This window comes from Lonchura striata, chromosome 9, assembly GCF_050655825.1.
Source record: "Lonchura striata isolate lonStrDom1 chromosome 9, ASM5065582v1, whole genome shotgun sequence".
Lineage (NCBI taxonomy): Eukaryota > Metazoa > Chordata > Aves > Passeriformes > Estrildidae > Lonchura > Lonchura striata.
The window spans coordinates 1,982,512-2,003,968 of NC_140711.1; the positions used below are offsets into that span (position 1 = coordinate 1,982,512).

General features: G+C 41.5%; 1 protein-coding gene across 6 annotated transcripts; it reads left to right on the plus strand.

Annotated features, from left to right (window-relative positions):
- Positions 1–1,167: 1,167 nt before the first annotated feature.
- NMNAT3 (nicotinamide nucleotide adenylyltransferase 3) lies at positions 1,168–21,377 on the plus strand. Of its 6 annotated transcripts, none has more exons than XM_021555742.3 (5): positions 1,168–1,305; positions 8,834–8,970; positions 15,203–15,386; positions 19,243–19,352; positions 20,673–21,377. In XM_021555742.3, the coding sequence occupies exons 2-5, from the start codon at positions 8,862–8,864 to the stop codon at positions 21,080–21,082; spliced, it is 813 nt and encodes a 270-aa protein (XP_021411417.1). In that variant the 5' UTR covers positions 1,168–1,305; positions 8,834–8,861; the 3' UTR covers positions 21,083–21,377. The 6 variants fall into 6 exon arrangements, with proteins under 6 accessions (XP_021411417.1, XP_085443616.1, XP_085443615.1 ...); XM_085587489.1 differs by lacking the exon at positions 1,168–1,305 and adding an exon at positions 1,411–1,524; XM_085587488.1 differs by lacking the exon at positions 1,168–1,305 and adding an exon at positions 1,587–1,611.
- The last annotated feature ends 80 nt before the right edge of the window (positions 21,378–21,457 follow it).

Sequence of the window (21,457 nt, forward strand, 5' to 3'; positions counted from 1 at the left end):
CTCTGGACTTCACTTTTTGCAAAATCTATTTAACACACTTTCATGATATTGGCGTATTTTGCAAAACATTCCATAGCCAATGGAGATGACTTTGTGAGGCCATTGGACACAGAGAAAGTTGGGCTTCATAAAGGGAGTAAGATGACTGGCTTTGCAAAGACACCGTGTGAATCTCCTTGTAGACAGGGCCAGGGACTCACACACAGGAAAGTGATGGAAGAGACTATCAGTTCTAGAAAATGGCACTAATTGGCACAGACTACTGCCCAGCCAAGGCCATGTTAAATTTCTCAACTTAAAGAGAAAGAACAAAGGCTTTACAAAATTATGAACACTGTTTTGTTACAAAAAAGAACAAAAAAAAGGGGGGTACATAGTAGAGAGGGACATTAGAATAGGGGATGTGGGAAGTACCTTGTGAGAACCCTGGCCAAAGCAAAAGGGCGATGTGGATAGGAAATTAGGGCAAAAATGGGGCTGTGTACCCCAGTCATGTGAAAGATCCCACGGGAAATGCCCCATGGCCTCTCCCTTTATTTCGACGAAGTTACAGGACTCCTCCGTCTCCTTTTCAGACACAAACCTCCGGCTCTGTGAATTTTCTCACATTACTCCGCGTCTCGCAAGCCGACTTTCCCCACGCTGTCAGCACAACCCTGCCGCCACAGGACCCAGCCTCGGCAACAGCCGGAAACCGAAAGTCTGGGGGTCACCTTCAGGTGACAAAAACACACTCGGTGCTGTGCGAGGCGGCGAGGCTGCCGCTGTGACAAAAACACACTCGGTGCTGTGCGAGGCGGCGAGGCTGCCGCTGTGACAAAAACACACTCGGTGCTGTGCGAGGCGGCGAGGCTGCCGCTGTGACAAAAACACACTCGGTGCTGTGCGAGGCGGCGAGGCTGCCGTGACAAAAACACACTCGGTGCTGTGCGAGGCGGCGAGGCTGCCGTGACAAAAACACACTCGGTGCTGTGCGAGGCGGCGAGGCTGCCGTGACAAAAACACACTCGGTGCTGTGCGAGGCGGCGAGGCTGCCGTGACAAAAACACACTCGGTGCTGTGCGAGGCGGCGAGGCTGCCGTGACAAAAACACACTCGGTGCTGTGCGAGGCGGCGAGGCTGCCGTGACAAAAACACACTCGGTGCTGTGCGAGGCGGCGAGGCTGCCGTGACAAAAACACACTCGGTGCTGTGCGAGGCGGCGAGGCTGCCGCTGTGCAGCGGCGCTGCGGGAGGCCCGGCCGCGCGGAGCCTGCCCGGGGAGCCGCGGCGGCGCTGCCACCCGCGGGGCCCGGCCGTCCTGCGGTGAGCACGGATGGGAGGACGGAGCGGAGGAGGGCGGGAGCCGGCCGGAGCCGCCGGGAGCGAGGGGAGGAGGGCAGGAGCCGCCGGGAGCGAAGGGAGGAGGGCAGGAGGAGGGCGGGAGCCGGCCGGAGCCGCCGGGAGCCGGCCGGAGCCGGGAGCCGGCCGGAGCCGCCGGGAGCCGGCCGGAGCCGCCGGGAGCGGGCTCTGAGGGCACTGCGGGTAGGCCTCAAAGCCCCGGCCGAGGCTGCCGGGCTGCCCACGCCACGCACTCATTAAACGCTTATCCAGCACCATATAGACACATAGGTATATTATATATGCATGTGTGGGTATGGATATGTGTTAAAAACAGAAAGGTTTTTTTTCCTTTCTTCCCCCCTCCCTCACCCAACACCAAGTGCAGTGAGAGTTAGAGAACAACAGTAAATATTGTAAACAGTAAAGTTTTTGTTTATTTCACCGCGTAACTTACTCGTCTTTTCCCCCGGCTTTATGAGGGTGCAGCACCTGCTGTTTGATTTTACAAACAATGCACAGTGTTTGCTTTAAGCTTTGTAGCAATACAATCCACGGGAGCTGGTTTTCCTGGCGTGATTTGCTGCTGCAGTCTGGTTCCACCGTGTGATTGTACCAGTAAACTGCCTTCGTGCCTTTAACTTCAGAAATGCGAATTTTAGAATTTAGCCTATCTATGACAACCTAATTAGCATTCAGACGATCTCAAAGACCTTTGAGAAGTCCAGAGCTCTGCGGGGGGAGCACGGAGGACACAACAGGTGACAGTCCTGTCAGAGGGGAATTTGAGCTTGTGCCGTTTAAAATAATTTAATGAGACAAACTGGATTTCATAGCGGGGATTATTTCCAAGAGCTTAATTCATAGAGTGTTTCGGTCGCTGCTGCTGCACCTGGAGCAGGTGAAGCTGTCAAACCCCAGCTGCTGCCCTGGCCCAGCAGGTGCCACTGGGGACCTGCCTCAGTCTCAGCAGCCAGGCTCACATCTGTATCCTCCCCGCCACACTGCTGATTTAGTGCAATTACCACTCAAATGGCCGTGTGGATGTCACTCTGCTCACCAAGCACTCTGCATTCTTCTGAACAATAATTAGCAGAAATGAAGAAATTTGCCGTGCAGGGTCACAAAGTATTATGGAGAACTTGGAAAACATAAAAAATGCCATCCAGCCCAGTGATCTGGCACAGGTCTTGCTCTGTGTTCTGGAAATCCTGTCTTATGCCTTGAGTGTTATATATAATTATTTTGCATCTGAGTGTTCTGCAGTAGTACTGCTAGGGGTTTCATTAGCTTGCTGCCTTTTAAAACCAGCTTTATAAGAGAAAATCTTTGTGATTGAAGATATTTTCTTTGCTACTTAAATTTATTTTCCATTTGTGTGCGAGTTCAGTTTCTGAAATTTGCCTTAGGATATGCTAAGTGTGTTTTGCTAGTTGAAAGAAAATTACAGAGGTGTTGATAGACAAAAAATTACTCTAAACGGCTTCTCAACAGGAACTCTTGAAATTTTAGCAAGAGTTTGTTTTGACAGACAAGTTGATGCTTTCACTAAATCAGCAGTTTGTTTGCTTTAAAATAGGCTCCCAGAGCTGCAGTTCTGTGTGAATCCTTTTTTTTTGTAGATCAATATATTGTGCATTGTGGATGACTGACTCGTACATGCAAACAGAAGGAAGACTACTTTTTAGACAATTCTTCCGTAGAAGAAGAAAAAGCTTATTTATTAGTGGGATATGGGCACAAGAAATTGGAAGGGAGTTGAGTGTCGGATGTTGAGTGATCACTAGGGATTGTTGGAGCAGTAATTATAAAGATCATACTGCAGGAAATACAAGATACAGGAGATGACCATATTCTTTTGAGTTGTGGAAATGCTGCAAAACTGTGCAGGGAGTGGTGTTGTGTGAGGCCAGTGAGATCCTACACTACCCAGCAAACACTGGGTACAAGGTGCTGGCCAGTCTGGTCCTTTTTTACTTATTTTTTGTATGGTTCTGGGTTAGTGGGGTATCACTGGTCTTGTCACCAGATGAAACTGCTGCAGAGCTCTGTGTCTAAGCATTGTCAAGTGTTTTATGAGCGACTGGGAGCTGGGGGTGTTTAGCCTGGAGAAAAGGAGACTCAGGGGTGACTTTATCACTCTACAACTCCCCAAAAGGTGGCTGTAGCCAAGTGGGGCTGGTCTCTTTCCCCAGGCAGCACTGACAGAAGCAGAGGACACAGCCTCAAGCTGTGCCAAGGGAAATTTAGGTTGGCGATTAGGGAGAAGTTTCTTACAGAAAGGATGATAAAGTTCTCGAATGGTCTGCCCGGGGAGGTGGTGGAGTCACCATCCCTGGGTGTATTTAACAAAGACTGGATGTGGCACTGGGTGTCAGGGTTTAGTTCAGGTGTTTGGGCTGGGTTGGACTCAATGATCTTTAAGGTCTCTTCCAATCTACTCATTCTGTGAATTCTGTGAATTAATGCCTCTTGTACAAAATGGGATTATTCCATAATTTTCCCTAATAAAAAAATAACATTAAGGATGTTATGCTGTGGTTGTCTTTCCATGTTTGCTGTTTAAGGACAGCAGAAAATCTGAAATGAATTCAGAATATTCAATAAATGCACAAATAGGGATGTTAAAAATATGGGAGTTTACTGTTGATGTGACGGAATAGTGCTTTCTGAATTCCATGTTGCTGGGTTCTTGTATTCTTTGTTGCTGTTCAGGCAATGAGTGGCCTGTAAGGGCGATTGTTTTGCAGGATGATTGAGAATGTTAATAACATATAATATTCTTAAGAATACTAAGAAAAATATTTAGGATATTATTGTGGGAGTATCTCTGTAGATAATTTATTGGTAGAACTCTGGGACCAGACACTCTTGTGTCCCACTGTGGAATCCTAGTTATAAACTTGCAGCAACTCACAGGCTTAAAAAAAATGTGTTCTTGACTTGAATTCGCAGGCACAGTTTTGTGTGTGTTGAGAATACAGTCTTTGTAAGCTTGTGCTAAGCAATAATTCTGCTCAAATTTTTCAGAGTACAAAATTGTTGAAGGCAATGTCATGTTCATTATTAACTGGAGGTTCAATATATGCATGTATTTCAGACTGCATGAGTCCTGTGCTCAATATATTTGTTGTACTTTGTCAGCGTGTACTTTTTGTGGTGAATTTTCTTCTTTAGTCCCTTTCAACTGCCAATTTTCTGTAGCAGTAGACCAGCAAGACTTGGGATTGAAAGCTGAAAACAGAGAAGTAGTTTCATTCAGAAGAAAAACTCATTCCAAGTAAATGGAGCTATAAGTCATGTTTATGTTGATTTTAGAGATGTAACTGATTGAGAGGTTTTGTTGGTTCTCCTGTGAAAGGAATACCGCCTAAAATAAAGGAATGGCAAGAGTGAAGTGTGGAGACATTCCTGCTGAGGCTGCTTTCTCTGGTTGCCACCAGGGCACTTGGAATTTGGGCCACAGGCAGTTTTCTGTGAGGTGACTTGTTCACAGAGAACTTTTTGTTTTGCTGGGAAAATTGCTGCCTGGACAGAGAGGAAGAAGAACTAGTGAGTATCCTCAAAGTGAGCAGGTCTGTCTCAGGCAAAACCCTATGTGCATTGTTAAAGGCAGCATTTGCTGGGTTTTGAGCCATCTTCTGTGTTACACATGAAAAAATCCAGATGATTTTTATAGGCTTGGAGGAGTTGCTGCTCTGGTGAATACTGCAGTGAGGAGGGGAGCAGATCTTGGGATTTCTCTAAAGCTGCAATGGGACTTGTGTTCTCTGACTAAAAGTCTGGTGTGGGGATTGGAAGGAGCAGCTTCCTGGTTCTGATATGGTAAATTTGATAGGAAGTCATTGTATCCTGTCATGGCTTTCAGTGAAAGTCAAATAAATGGGGTCCACTTGAATCACTGGAATTTAATAATAATAATATAACTCACCATGTGGCCCTGAAAAAGCTATTTTGGAGGGTAACAGCATCATATTGGGCTGTGTATAATATATATGTCCTCCTTGTAAAATCTTTTGTGGCTGGAGTGAGTAACTTCTTGAAGAGTAAATAAAATAGTGCCTCAGATTATACATTTTCCATTTTTCCTCACCCAGGTATATATGTTCATTATTAAAGGGAAGATGGGGATATACAGGTAAATAGTTGTCACTGTTGTGGAGGATTAGTTTTGGTGACAGCAAATGCTGGGAACTTACTGTCTGGAGTAACTTCTCTATGGCAGCAGAGAATTACTATTATTGACAGCATGAGAAGCTCTCATATCCAATCATGTTTTTAAGGGATATTTGTGTTCTGTGGCTGGCTGTGATTTGGGTCAGCTACTAAATGTAGTTTTATTTCCTGACTTTCAAACTGTCACACAACTTCAATACTCTTAGTGTCACTTGGTGTAACTCAGCTGGTGCCAGTGCATCTGCATGCATTTATGTGAGGTAATGGTGTGGCCCAGTAAAAGAATGGAATCAGACAGCTTTGAACTTGTTCAAATCTAAATTTCATCTAAATTAATCTAGATTCACCCTTACAGGAGGAGATAATGCTTTAATCCTGTGCTAGGATTTGGTTTCTTTCTGCTTTTTGGAGAAATGTTCCCTCAAGGCTGCGTTACTCATAGCATGCACGTATCAGTGTCTTGTTCTCCAGTTTACTAATTTAACAGCTCATGAATCAGACTGTGCTGCTCAGCACTCCATTCTGCTGCTGATAATTAATCAGATATGGTCCTAACTACTGACTTCCAGCAGAACTTAACTGTGGTAATCTGTAACATCATCTGTTATTGCCATATTGTAGGAATATAAACACCAGAAAAAGAACTTGCAGGAACTATCTAATGGAAATCATGATGCTTTGTCCATCATTAAACCTTTTTTACATAGCTGAAGTGTGGCCTCCCCATCTGAAGGTGGCTGTCCTTTTCTGCCTTGCCACATGATGTCCCTGTTGTTGGAGGCTTCCCAGGCTGTGGACTGGCGTTTCTGCGCTGCTTGCCCAGGGCTGCTGAACACGGGCCCAGAGCAGGGCACACAGACTCATGTTTAAACTTTCCCCAGTGTTTGATTTCTCAAGAGAGCTTAGCTGAAAAATCACTTCACTCTCTTTTTTTCTGTTACTTTGTGTGGTGTTCTACTAATGATTTGAAACCCCTCAGGTAATTAATACCAGCTGAGATAGCAACTGAATGAGAAAGTTTTGTTTCAAATACTAAAAGTTGTTCTAGACCTGTTGAATAGGTGTAGGAGGCACCATATTTGGGTATAGTAAAAATAAAAGCATTGTTTGTTTTTTTGGAATATATATGTATGTATGGGGTGATTGTGAGTTTATAGATGTGTAATACCTTGTGAGATGCTTTTTCATTATGTGTTTATTTACTGTCAGTACAATCTTGGTTTGTTGTGGGGTTTTTTTCTGTTTTCTTTTTTGGTTTTGTTCTGTCTGTTTGTTTGGTGGTGGTTTGATTTTTGAGTTTCCATTGTCAGTACTGTCAAATTACCACTAAAAGTCACAGGTTGAAGTACTTCCCTGGAGTTTCCAGGGTATAAATTTTTTTTCCAGAGTTTATACCCTGGAAATATATATGAGTTTATAAATGAGTTTATAAAACTTTGTTTTAGGTGAGAAATACAATAGTGTGTAGAATCAAAAGCAAAGCAAAGGAAATCATTCAGTTGAGATGGCAAATAAAGAAACAACTATGGGAATATAAACTGCACTTGATCAGAACAGGAGGGAGCACAGGAGAGCCGTGAGCCAGCAGTGAGAGAGCTCCAGATGCTGATGTTTTGTCCAGTTTTGGGGCAGAAACACCTTCCCCCATTCAATGAAGATACATTTACAGAATTGCTGATACTGGTCAAAAAAACAGGTTTTGTTTTTTTCTGAATAAAGAAGCTATACATTTTGCATTTAGTTTTCATGTGTGAGTTTTTGTGTCTGCACAGGGACAGTACACCAGAGGAGAGAGCTGAGTGCAGTGAAAGGAGCTTCCTCCAGCTGCTCCCATCACTGACCATAAAACTATTACTAGTTTTTAGTGGCTCTACAGCAAGCAAGTCTTTTCTCCCCAGTATGTCTCCCCTAGTATGATGAAAGGTATGAGAAATGAGGAAAGTAGAATAAAAACATTTTAAAACAATTGTTTTATTCAGTACTAGATGCTGGAAGTAGATAGCACTTATTGATGCTTCAAAGGATTTTCTCAGTAAAAAGGTTTAATAAGTCACAAATAACAATATTAACACTTGTTGCTTGGTGCACTGAGTGCTGTTCCATGGTACAGTCCCAGTCTTCAGGTTGTAAATCCTCCATAAATAAACTGATCATGTTGGCAGCTATAAAACGTGGACTTGATATGGATTTAACCATTACTATTAGATTTTTCTAAGAGATGGGGGGGGGGGGGGAAGGGACTGGGAACAGTAAGAGGTGGGCTCTGAGCTACAGTGCAGATGGAGAACAAGATTTGGCTAATCAGAAAACACAGTCTTTGCTGGGTTTGATCTGTTATCCCGAGACTGAGTTCTGAAGTTTGAGATGCAGGTGTCTTCTGCAGGAAGCCTGCTCTGTTTGATGGGAGGGCTGGAGGCCTAGGAGGGGAGGAGAGTGGTGTTTTTATGATACACAGGTGTAAGCAATGTAGAGGTTTCAAGTGCTAGGAAAATACTTCAGACTTTCAGACTTGGATGTAGGACACAATTATTTTTATCATTCCAGTTGTATTCTGGATTAGTTTTAAAAAGAGCTAAGCAAGTAAATAGCTCCAAGCACAGTGGATTTAAACTGATTTTTGCTACAGTTTCTACAGTTTAACCAAATTGTATCAGGGTTGTTTGTAAACACCCCTGCAAGCTCCTCACAGCTTTTTTATGCCCTGGAGATTTCCTGACACAGGTGTGCTTCCTCTTCCCTTGATGCACTGGCCATTGCTCTACAGTGCAGTAGAGGAACCACACAGGCCAGTGCTGATAATCTGGCTGGAAATGTTTGCCAACTGGCTCACCCCCAGTGCTGCCTGCTCAGCTCCCAGGAGGTCACACCTTAGGATTGGGTGTTACAGGTGAGGTTTTGTCATGTGTTGCAAAGGTTCATTGAAAGAAGTTACTAAAAAAAAAAAATTTCCTTTTGTAGCAGGCCTGCTGTCAATGGCTACGAAGATGGAACAAAACCTTTCTCTCCAGTAAAAGCAAGTTAAAAATTAAAAAGAAGTAAAAAAAAATTGTTAGGCTTTAGTAATAGGAATGTAAATTTCTAGAAGTATGTTGTTCTAGGAGTATGTTGTCTGTGTGTGGGGAAGCAGAACGTATTGGTGTTCTCCTAATTAATATCCAGGAAGAGCTGTGTTCCTGAGCAGGGCAGGTGCTGAATGCTGGGGCAGGACTGGTCTCTGGACACAGCGCTGGTGCTCCAGGAACACCCAGTTCTGGAAACAGCTCCTTTTAGTTCAGGAACCAAGACCAGACTCCTCTTTCTCAAGTTTGTCTTTTGTTTTAATTTTTTTTTTCTTCAGGGAGGAGCGGTAATGTTTTGCTGTCAGGATGAGGAACAGGATTCCTGTCATCCTCCTGGCCTGTGGCTCCTTTAACCCCACCACCAACATGCACATGCGTTTGTTTGAGCTGGCCAGAGACCACCTGCACCAGACAGGTCAGTGAGGCCTGGGAAAAACAAGAAAGAGTTTTAATACTCACTTAGATCAGCTCTTACATTACAACTGGGTTCATTTTAATATTCTTTACTGATATTAATTTAAAGCTTTCATGGGATATTCAATATAGAAAGTCTGCCATTACCTCAGTGTATAAGCAAGTATAATGAGTGTTCATGCAAAGAGAGTAAAAGTTTTATCAGCAGTTTGAGGATCTTGCTCTTGGCACTGGCTGAATCTTGTGAAATAATATGGTTAATAATTTTGAAACTTAGGAAAATCTTTTATGTTCCAATTCCATGCTTTTCTGATACAATGTGTTTTCATATGAAGAGGAGTTCAGGTAGCAGTTTTGACAGCCAGGGGAAACTGGAGAAGAGATGAAACATTAATTGTCCATTGTCTTCCCTAAGAGGCACTTTATCCTAAAAAAAGATCAGAAAAGTGAGATGCCACAGGCTAGAATGTTTTGGCAACAAAAGAGCAAGGTGGTAACATCAGGAATTTAAGAAAGAATCAGAAATGCTACTGGAAAGCCGTGAACTCTAAGCTTGAGCAGTTCCTTAGTTGCTCGAGGATTTTTTTTTTAATTTGTAGCTAAAATGTAAGTGCAGTTATGTTTCTGGAAGTGTTTGAGAGGGAATCATTATTTGTTGTAATCTGACAGAGAAGATCCCAGGGAGGTGGTTCAGTAGGAACCTAAACAGCAAATAATAGTAAAAGGAATTTGGCTGTCAAATTGAGCAGGGGGAGAGAACCTGGGAACCCACTGTTACTACTGTGCAGTAGAAGCAGCAGCTGCATACTCAGAATATCCTGTGAGGATACTTTGACTGTGATGAGGACGAATTACAGAGCTGGCTCTGAGAGCAGCCTCAAGTCTTGTTTTCCTAGAACTAAAATTATTTTGTTGCTCCTGCAGGACTGGAAATAAGGGATTAAAAAGAGATTCTTAATTTACTTTTTTCACTGTAGTTTTTAACTGATTCTGCTGCCTAGGTATTCAAAGAGTAGAAAGGTAATATGAAACCAACTGGTAATTCTGTTTAAGTCATAAATTGTAGTCCAGTAACATTTCTCTTTGCCTTTAAAGAAAGACCAAACTGGGAAATTAATTATTATTCTGTCTGGATCAGTTTAATGTTTGGTCTGCTCCAGGGTCCGTTTAGAAAGACTCCACCCATTACTCAGGGTAATTTGCTAAAAACTTAGTAATAATCATATTAAAATTAAATTTTGAAAGGTTGAAATGGAAATTGTGCATTATATTACACCTGATGTCAATGCCTAGTTCTGGGTAGGGTGTGATTGCCTTTTGGCTTCTTACTTTAATTTATGAAGCCTTACAAGTACAAGGACTTTCTGCATTGGATAATCCTTTTGGTGTCTGAGTTGCCTAAAGCATTATCTTTGCACTTTCTGAAAGCTTAACCCAGCATGGCAACAAAGTCAGACCCCTCAGTTTGCCTGGAGAAGCTTGGCCCATGGCGAGCAGAGGTGACTGCATCTGCAGGAGCTCCCAGAGCAGATGTGTGTGTTTGTACTAGGTGTATGGGGGTGTGTGTTTGCATGTGTGGGTACTCAAATCCCATCTGTGGCCCCTCCTCAACAGGGAACGCAGTTTCTCAAGCAGAAGGGCTTGGCAGCATGCTATAAAAATAACTGATTCTGGATGCCTCTTTTATAGCAGAACCATTCCTACTCAGGAAATTTATTGGTCATTCTCTCATGGTTTTAGCCCTGTTTCCATTTCTGGGGTTAGCAGGGAAGGAGAGGAGAAATTGGAGCTTATTTGCTGAGAAGAAGCAGCAGCTGCAGCCTGGGAGTTGACAGAGGGGTGGAGAACAGGGGTTGTCCATCTTGAGGCAGCAGTGATTTCTTCCTCAGAGAGAACAGTGCACCTTGAAGTGCACATCCATACTGGATGCTGGAAACAAGTGAGAAATTAATTAATTAGTGTGAGGGACATGTTTCCTAGGCTTGGGAATGGCTTCATCCTCCTGCTGCTGCAGTAGTGCTGTTCCATCACAAATCAGGCTGAAATGATGAGTTGGGCCATAGCTTGGCTGGAGTTCAGTCACCAGCCCCGGAAGTGTTCAAAGGACATGTAGATGTGGCACTTGGGGGCATGTTCTAGTGCTGGGTTACTGGTTGGACTCAGTGATCTTAGAGAGCTTTTCCAGCCTCAGCAGCTCCAGGATTGTGTGACTTGAGAAGCAGGTTTCACTGCCATGAATGACAGGACCATCCCTGATGTGCATTCTGACTGACATCTCCACTAATTCTGTCTGCCAGCTTTTTGTACATCACATCAGTATTTAGTGCTGCCTAATCTTGTTTTTCATACTTCCCTATTTTAAGTAAGACATTTTATTTGGTTTCTGATACTTTAAGTGCAGTTTCATTACCACATGTCAAGTAATTCATCCTTCCTCTGTTAATATCAGCCAATAAATCTTGTCATGCTGCCTTTTAAATACAACACACATAGCTGTATGCACCTGAATGACTCAAATAATTCTCTTTGTCTGGATTTTCTGTCTACTCATTTGAATCTGGCACTTTACACGTCATCAGACACAGCTAAAATTTTCTGATATTCAGTCCCTTGTTTTAAAATTGTTTTTTGAAACTTGCAATGACTGTGGCAGATGCCTTTAGAGTCTATTAATACCTAATGTCAGGCACTTTTACTTCTCTGTGACTGTATTCCTCATTTTACCATAAAGACCAAAGAAACAGTACTAGAATCAATTTATCTGGGATATTTTAATCTTGTTTCCCAAGTGTTGCCAGTGGAGGATACTTATATCCCCAAGTTTCCAGGTAAGACCAAAAGGGATGCAGGTCAAAGTAGGAGGGTGTGAAAGACAAGATACTTTATCTGTGACGACAAATACGAGGGAAAGGTGAAGGATAATGAGTTATTATCTTATGAAAGCTGGGGAAAATGTGACACCATTAGTGGGTTGCTATCGCAGTCTGGCTTGTTGCAACCCTGAGACCACTCCAGCCAGGGGGAGCATGGCAAAAACAGAGGGATGGGAACGATGAACTTGCCCAAAAATAAAGATCTTTAATAGCAAAATAACAAACACAAAAACTGCACAGTCTGAGGGGCAAGATCCAACGACAGGGGGCGTGGGGAACATAACAAAATAGAGGGGTATTCTGAGGATGAGGGTCCAATCACCAACACAAGCTCAGAACATGACCTTGAATGTGACGGGTTCTGAACTAACTGAGAACAAGGACCAGAAGCATGACCTAATGTAGAATAGTCTCATTAACATCCTATTAACATACTGACTCCCATGACCACACTCTTCTCGCCATGACCTGACCAGGTATCTCCCTTTCAGTATCCCACTTGCCATGGTCTCAGGTTGATACCTCCTGTATATGCTACTGAGGCTGAACCACTGCTCATCCCAGCCAGCCTCATTCCCACAGGTTCTGTCAAATGCATTCCTGTTCACTGGGTAGGGTAACAACAGGAAGCTGCAGAGCTTCTCTTGGAGGATTTTCCCTTGACATTGAGAGGAAAATGAGTAGTGAGCAAGAGTTAAGTGTATGGAAATGTTTAATTTATTTGCTTTTCTGTAGTGGTTATTTACTTTTATTATTTATTTCTGGCATAATGTCTCGCAGTGAATTCCAGACTTACCACCAGAAGAAATTAATCTTTAGAAGCTCCACCAAAATACACAATTTTGTATGAAATTGGCATTTGATAAATTTTCTTTAGCATTAATAAGCTAATTAAGGATTATGATTAGTATTAGTGTTTGTGACAATTTACAGTGACACCTTGACAACAGAAAACTAAATACCTATTTTCCTTAATAATCTACTTTAACATGTTTGATGGACAGTTTGTGTTTCATTCCTTTTGTTATATTTAGTTTTCTGAGCACTACCCAATTCTCCTAAACAGTTCTTAGAGAATATAAATTCATAGCAAGAAGAACTTTTTTGCTGCTTTTGGTAGGTGTATTTTAAAAAACAAAGCCACTTGAGGGCCTGGAGAACTGTTACACATATTTAGAACAAGCAATAATAATAAACTACATTATGAAAGGAAAGAGAATTACAGAGAAATAGAATTTGAAGATAATTCTGGACCAAGGAAGGTATGAAACAACTTATAATAATTTATGGGAGAGAGAAGAAAATTGCAGTGGACATTAAGAAAAGCCCAGGGTGACAGAATTTAGTGATTTCCTCTTTGCACACTTGCCAAAACGGAGGGGCATATTTGAACAGGTGAACTTTTAAATTACTGAATGGGAAACAAGTTATTTAGAGCCAGTAATAAATTCTTTCCTATATTTTGACAGCTAAATTTTGTGTTTCTGTATGGAAGGCTCTCATGCATCCTGTTTGCACAGTGCTTGGTTACTCCATTGTGAATCTTCTCAAGCCATTCCTGTGTTTGACTCTCTGAAGTGTTACCAACCTTGATTTTTCTCTTCCAGTCGGTTTCATTTCTACCTGGGAGCAAGCTGATATGGCTCCAGAAGCCCTTATCTCATCCCATTTATGCAGCTCTAGAGCTGATTAGAGACTGAAATCTTTCCTTCTCACAAGGAGGTGGCAGACCCATATGCTTGGTTAGCATGAGCTCACAGAAATATGATTTTTTTTCATTTAATATATTCATTTAAATTATAAGGGAAGAACTTATATCCATAGAAACATAAGAATGTAAAACATGTAAAATGAAACGTAGAAAATAGAATCATCATGTAGGAAAAACCTTTTAATATGGTTAACATAGTAGTGAATTCACACTGCAGTTTCCTTCCCTTTAAATGAGAAATTAATTTAAACTGTAATTTCTTTCCCTTTAAATGACAACTTGTTATATCAGTGTATAATACCAAAGTGCGAGAGAATAATTGTTGTTCATAAATCAAGTGGAATTATTTCCAATTTCAAATCAAGTGATGGACTTAATTATACACACATCTTTGCATGATTCTGGAAAATTTTATCTTGCTCATTTTGCTTGTAGTGAGACTAGTTTAAAACAGGATGGTTTGAACTGACATCTTAAAAGGATGTAAATCTCATTGAATCTTACTGCTGGTTTTTTAAGTCAGATTCAGTGAAGTTCTTTTGAAAATTTTAATACATGAAAATAAATGTGACATTACTAGAGTGACATTTTCATGTTGGAATATTGAATTGTCATATGCCAGTATCAGAAAAGTCAGAGGTGTTCTTTTCCTTACAAAGCAATAAAAGTAGCATTCTGCATTGAAGTTTCTGTGTTAAAATAATTGAATTAGAAAAAAGGAAGAGTTTTTTTTTCCCCCTCTTCAGTATCATATTTATCATAGTTATTTGAAATGCATGTGTTACATTAGAAGTAGTTTTGTTCATTTCTGTTCAGTTGAAACACTCTTCATTTCCTCTCAATTTCTCGAGGCTTGCAGCTTGTGGTAGTGCTTTATTTTTGTTTCCTGGTTTGGGGCCAGAGCTGTAGAATCTAACCAGTCTGTTGTGTTAATGATTATGTTGTGTTACAGGGGTAGGAAACCAGGGGCATATTGTCAAATGCATTTAACATGGTCAGCCAAATAGAAAGGCATTTAGTGGCTGCTGAGCTGATGTGAGGAGCACAGTGCTCGAAGTCTCATTTTAGACTCCATTAGCCCCATCTTGGTGCTTGAATCTTTCGATTTGTCTGAATCACATCTATCACAGCTGCAGTAATATGCTGTAATTCATGCTTTAACACAAAGAAAGTCACAATGATTCTGATAAATAACAATGATCAGATATCTAAGAACAAAGAAGTAGTCAGTTAAGTCATTCTTTGCTCTGGCTATATCAAAGCTGTACTAATTGGACTATGAAACTTAATTCTATCCAACTTTGATAGTCTGCAACATCAATTATGACTATGTCTACATGGTTTAAAATTGTCTGTTTACTCAGCTTTCCTTTTTTGGGTAATTTATTAGGATAAACATGATAATAATTGTAAGCAGTTCACAGAGGAACAAAACATTTGCATTTTAATATTTTAATTTCTGGGAATGGATTAATAACAAAACCCAAATCAAGTTGTTCATAGCATTTTAAAACTTTGATGATAACCATGGAAGTTACCCTTTGAAGAGGTTGGACGAGGTGAGCTCCCAAGGCCCTCTCCACCCTAAATTTTCAAGATTCTGTGAAGAGGACTTAATTTTCATTTTTTCTTTTTTTTTTTTCCCAAAGGAAGATACCAGGTGATTGAAGGCATAATGTCTCCTGTCAGTGATAGCTATGGGAAGAAAGGCTTAGTGTCAGCAAGGCACCGGGTGGCAATGGCCAAACTGGCCCTGGAGACGTCTGACTGGATCCGGGTGGATCCCTGGGAGAGCAAGCAGAACACGTGGACAGAGACAGTAAAAGTATTAAGGTGATTACATTATCTTCTTCCTGTCTTTATGAAATTACTGACTGCCAAAAGTCTGCCCGGCTGCCATGTGAATGCACAGAACTTGCTCCTTTAAAACACCCAGGCAAGTCAGGACTCCCCACCAGGAATCTTTCATTTGCTTTCCCCAGACCTGTGCAATAACCATGGTACTGCCCTCCTGTCCTTCAAGTAGTTGGATGTGTGTGGGAAGCTCCTGCAAAATGATGGCCACTGCTGGGTTCTGCAGGAAAAGTACCTGCCTCTCTTGTTACCTTTCTTGGGTGTAAGTCCCCAAGCAGGTGATAGAAAGCTTGTGATCAGAAAGTAAGAAAGTTCACAAATTATGCTGTTCTTCAGGAGCATCTCTGTTACACGTTAGCCATAGTAGCAGTATTACACCTCCAGGTTTATCTGTTCACACATCCTTGTAAAGTTTTCTTATTAACTCTAATGGTGAATTAAGCCCAAGCCCATAACTGCTGATGTTTTCTTCAAAATCTCGGAGTTCACTTTGGTTTTGTGCTTGGAGGAGAAATTAAACAAGTTGTCCAAAACTTGATGCAAGGACCTTGAAACATGTCCTTTCTGTATGGTAATAAATGCTTGTGGGACAGGGATGGAAAACACAAACTTCTTGTGCTATCTGCTCTTTGGAAAAGGTGCTCCAGAAGGTAATTGATACCATTAAACTGGAAGCCTTCAGGGAAGTCTACAGCAAATGTGATGTAAGAGCTATCACAGATTCTTCATTTTTATCCCCATTTTCTAGGTTACTTTCCAAGTAGAAAGAGGTGTTCAAGGCTGTAAATTGTGCCCTCCAACAGCTGCCCCAAAAGCTCTTGTGGTTCTTTGTGAAAGGAGGTAAAAGCCAGACCTGTTACTTTACAAAAGCATCCATTCACAAGAAACTTATAAGATAAAGTAGAGCCTTTTAGATCTGTTTTTATTTGCTTCCCTGAAGGAACACAGACATCCAGTTGCTCATTTTGCCCCTTCCCTCCAAGCAGCAGAGCAGGATCAGGGTGGGAGGTTCTCTATCTTTGCAGAAAACTATATTCTTTCTCTAATCATAACTGCATGTCCCAGTTTGAGAAGTCACCAAGTGCTGTTCTACAGTATAGTCTGGGTATGGGGCTTTTGTGCTTTTGTTCGAATCTTCAGTTCAGTCAAACCATTTTCCTCCAGAGAAGCAGTCTCAGATCTTACAGATCAGGTGATCCTGCTCTGGTCTTGCACAGCTCCAACTGAAGTGAGTACTGCTTGCAAGACTGGGTTTGTAAATTATAAATCCACTTCATAGTTCTTCAGGATAAGAAATCCAGTAAGTAAAACCTTTTATATATAATTTTCTGCTCAGGCAATGTGGTATGAACAGCCTAACTTCCCATCTGCCTAGAAAGTGAACTTCTAGTTATATTAGGAAATCCACAAAACATTAAAATGGCTGCTTGTAAAGGAGAGAAATTAGCTTAAATCTTGTTCTGTCCACAAATAACAAAGCAAGATGTGTATTAATGAGCTGAACCAGTGCCATAATCCAGTGCTGAACCTTGCCCCTTGAATGGGGAAGCAGCATTCTGATGAAATACAGGTGTTTGTGCTTTATACTGTATTTTAAGTGTCACAGGTGAAAAAAAGATTAAAAAAGAACAGGTCCTTAACAAGTATAAATAGGCAATGGTTTATTGCAGAGTTGTTCTTCCTATGCATTCAGAGTTAATCTCTAGGTTCTGCACTCCTCAAAAATCCAAGGACTAACTGCTGCCTTCACAATAAGCTCCCTCAGGTAGGAAACTTCAGTAGCAATAGAAAGAGATTTTCCTCTTGCAAGGCAGAGGAAATCATTATTGTACCTAAGTGTCTCTTCTTATCAGTAGTTTGAGTTGTACTCTTAACTGCAGTAGAACATTTAGTCCTGAAACACATGAATGGCCTTTTCCTACAGTACTTATTTTAACTGAACATGATAAAAATGTCACATTTCATCAAAACCTGTGGATTTTGCAGAGGGCCCCAAGTAGTTGTGACACAGTTATTAAAGAATTTAATGCAGCAAAGCTCAAATCCCACTTATGGCAGTGCTATTAAATGAGCATGGAAATCTTGGAGACTATCCCAAGGCTTTTCTTAGGAGAAGGAGGGAACATAATAGAGCTGTTTCCACGTAGCCGCTGTTTATGAGTATTCCTAGACAAGGAAACACTATTGTCAGTAGGCAAAGGACTGCATTCATTGCTCCTGTGGATTTGATTGGCATGCATCTATAATACGCAGTAATTAAAAATTGGCAAAGATCTGCATTGCCCAACTTCTGTTGAGTTGTGCTTGTGATTTAGCTCTGTAGTTACTCAAAGCTTCATACACAGCTCAGAAAGTGCTTGAGAAGCTGGCATATGGGTTTGTCCTTTTTGCTGTATCTAAAATAATGCAACCCCACTTGCTCCAGCCCTTGAACTGCTGAGCAGGCCCGGGCAGCTCAGATTTTGTGATGTTTGTAACATTGGTTGTGTAGGGAGCTCTTTGCCAAATGTTCTTGGTTTTGAATCCTGGCCCAAGAATGTCAGAGCACAGCACACAGTTGGTGTGCTTGGCTATACATAGCAGCAGCCTGTTTACAGCAAGGCAGGGTTAAAATTAGGTGTGTGGGAAGACACAGACCAAGCTCCTGGTACGCACTCTCTGCTGCCATATGTGCCTCACCTCTTGGCTGTGCAGTTTCTCTGGCCAGTGGCCAGAGAAATCACTGGAGGCTGCTTTGCAGCCTACCTGGGTGTCAGTTCTTGACACATATGCAGTTTATTCCTGTGACTAAAGTGTTTCCACAGTTAGAAGAGTGTACTTTTAAATCACTAACCTGTAAATTCCTTCTTTACAGCAGACATTCCAAGGGTCAGCTGGGGCTTTGTACATGCACTGGATTCGGACTGTTCCTTGAAACTCAGAACCTTTGTGTTGCTGCAGTTGGATAAGAGTTGATGGTCACTGTGGCTCCATACATGCTGCGCAGAAATTGCATACAGCCTTGATTCTGTGTCTGCTTGTCCTGCCTGACCAGGAGCTTGTATCCTTGAAGCAATGTTGGCTTGTGTGAATATGATCAATGCTTAGGCCTGGCTCAGGATGGTACAAGGCAGGGACTGTTCTAAACAAGCAAGGAAGTGCTAATTTGGAAGGAAAGGCCACTGCCATGAGGTGGCAATACCATTATTGCAGGGGGGCACCAGGGATGAGGAATGATAAAGTAGCAGAAACCTGGAAAAACATGCAAAGGGATGCTTGCCTGCCTTCTGGGATCTCAACTCAGTAAAATTAGAAGCACAGCAGATGTTAAAAATCTTACGAGAGTTTTTAGATTGAGATTCTTCTAATTAAAATAAACAGTAAAACAGCAAGGTAAAAACTCAGGGAACATATTTTTGTGGAGAAGAGGAGGAGAGAGAACAAGAGTGTCTCCTCCTCAAAACAGAGCACACGTTACAAAACCACTATAATGAGGGGTTGTATTTAGTCAAGAAATTACAGCTAGTGATTGAAGTGAGATTTAGTCATGTTTCAGGCAGAAAAACTCCTCTTATGTTTTAAACATAGTAGCTACCAAAATTGCCATAATGGTAGAGTTTTAAAAAGAATTTACAAACCAAGATGCCATCAAGGAGATTGCATGTGAGTTCCACAAAATGTAACTACATTGATACTAATCTCATAGCAGCATAAAATGTGCCAAATTCCTAAAGAATGATATTCCAATCGAAAGGGCATAAAAGTAGACCCTGTACTGGAATGGGAAAGTGTCAGGTAATCACTTTGTTGCATCTCTGAGAATTACCTCACACCAAAGCCTTTATTTTAAATGCAGGCACCATTATAATGAAGCACTTAGAGCATTCCAGTCCCAGAAGGAGTTCACAAGAAACAAACATCCCACAGAAAGCTCTACGGGGGACTCCCTTTCTTGCCAGCAACCAGGTTGGTTCACGACTGCAAACATGATGCTGTGTTTAGCATTAAAAACTTTACAGCTTTACCAGATTAGTAGTGAGAAAATAGAACATAGTAGCTGGTGAGTTTTGATGGTTGGAGCTGCATGGCAAAACGAAGCCATGCCAAATGCCAACGTAACTGCTGGGGCAGTTGTTCTGTAATAGCTCCCACACAGGTAAGAGTCCCTGGAGCTGTATTAATTCTTGATTTTATAAGCAGCTCTTAATCTCTGTCAGAGATGTATGTTGTGGCCCTGCTTGTTTTGCAAAGCACAGAATACATTAATAAAAAATATGAAAAAACATGAAAAATACAGGGATTGCTTAGAATTCTACTTCTAGTGTTAGCCAATGGACAAAGTGTATGGATAGCACAGTAGTGATGCTACCGTGTTGATGTTTTCTGTCCAGAAAAACTCCTGTTGGCAGTAGAGGCATAGCAAGCTCTGGAAACAATGTCAGTTTTCAGTTCCCTATCTAATCATCTTCCCTAGCCCTATGGCTTGCCAGGATGCTGCTGCATTTCTGATACATTGCCTTTTTCCTCTAGTGTTGTAGTATGTTGTGGACATGAATAATACATTTCAGCTGTTCCCGGTTCTTGAGGAGTTGTATCTTTACAGTTGGTGGTGGAAAGAAGTCACATTTTTGACACATCATCACTGGAATGTTTCTTACACTCTGAATCTCTCCTTTAAAGTGTTTGTAGAAGACTTGCAGATGTGCTAACCATCAAATAAGTGTAAAGTGAAGGCAAATCTCCATCTTTCCCCTTCATCTCACATGAATAGAAGGCTGTGAAACTACCTGGTCAATGTTTGCACAACAATCAGGTGGAATAATGATGAACGCTGTGGAAGAACTTTGAGGAAAGAGTTCTGTGCTGGGGCTTAGGCAGGGAACAGCAAAAATACAGACAATAAAGAACAGCAGGGCAGGATGGTGTGGTGTAGCCAGGTTCAACCAAGTCTAATCTTTCTGCTAAAGTATTTCTCTTTATTTGCTTTGTCCCCTTTTTGGATTGCTTGAGTGGCGTAAAAATTCTTCTTTAACTGTGTACAGATAATATTCAATATGCTTTGAATCATGATGAAGTAGGTGATAAAGTAGTTGTGACCAGACACATAAAAACCTAAACTGAATTTTTGTTGCAACCTTCTGAAAAAAAGCCTGGAGTAAAGGTAAATGATTTTAAAAATATTTAAAAAAAAAATCTAAAGTGATGAGTTAAAACTGATTTTAAGTATAAACTTCCTATAAGACTGAGAAAGGATAAGACATCTGTTATTTCCTTTTGTCTTTCCAGTTCTACCAGAATTAAAGCTGCTCTGTGGGGCTGATTTTCTACATACATTTAAGACACCCAATCTCTGGAAGGAAGAAGACATCAAAGAAATAGTGGGAAAGTTTGGTGTGGTCTGCATTAGTCGGGTTGGCTCTGATCCATCTCAGTTCATCCAGGAATCAGACCTTTTATCTAAATTTCAGCACAATATTTTTCTAGTGAGAGAGTGGATCCAGAATGAAGTCAGTGCAACGCAGATCCGCTCTGCCCTGTGCAGAGGGCTGAGTGTGAAATACCTCATCCCAGACTCTGTCATTGCCTACATTGCACAGCACAAGATCTACACAGCGGAGAGCGAGCGCAGGAATGAGGGGCACCTGCTGCCGCCTCTCAGGCTGAAAAACACAACCACAAACCCTCTGAGGGACTGATTTCTGCACTGTGTGCCATGTCAGACCGGCATCTTTGTCATGTAGATTTCTTGAGAAAGTTGTTTCTTATTAATAATGAAGGGAATGTCCAAAATTTCTTGAAATCATGTGGTGTTTTAAGTCCATGAATCTGTGTGTGCTAGTGTTAAAGAAAATTGGGATGCTCAGCTGTGTAGCTTAAAATACACAAAGAACAGCTTCCTTGTGAAAATAAAAGAAAGGAGATCTTCACAATAAATATTGGTATTTCAATAATTTCATTAAGTCAATAAATATGACTTAAGGGTCAAATACATTATTTTCCTAACTTGTAATTCTGCAATCCTTACTGTTCTAAACCAGCAAAATACAATGAACCATAACTTGAGACAGAGA

What these genes read in the sequence shown, in the direction of transcription:
- NMNAT3 (XM_021555742.3), top strand. Translation starts at nt 8,862, where the DNA reads ATGAGGAACAGGATTCCTGTCATCCTCCTGGCCTGTGGCTCCTTTAAC. An exon ending in AGACCACCTGCACCAGACAG is followed by an intron (nt 8,971 to 15,202) that starts GTCAGTGAGGCC and finishes TTTTTCCCAAAG; the next exon opens with GAAGATACCAGGTGATTGAA. An exon ending in GAGACAGTAAAAGTATTAAG is followed by an intron (nt 15,387 to 19,242) that starts GTGATTACATTA and finishes TTTTAAATGCAG; the next exon opens with GCACCATTATAATGAAGCAC.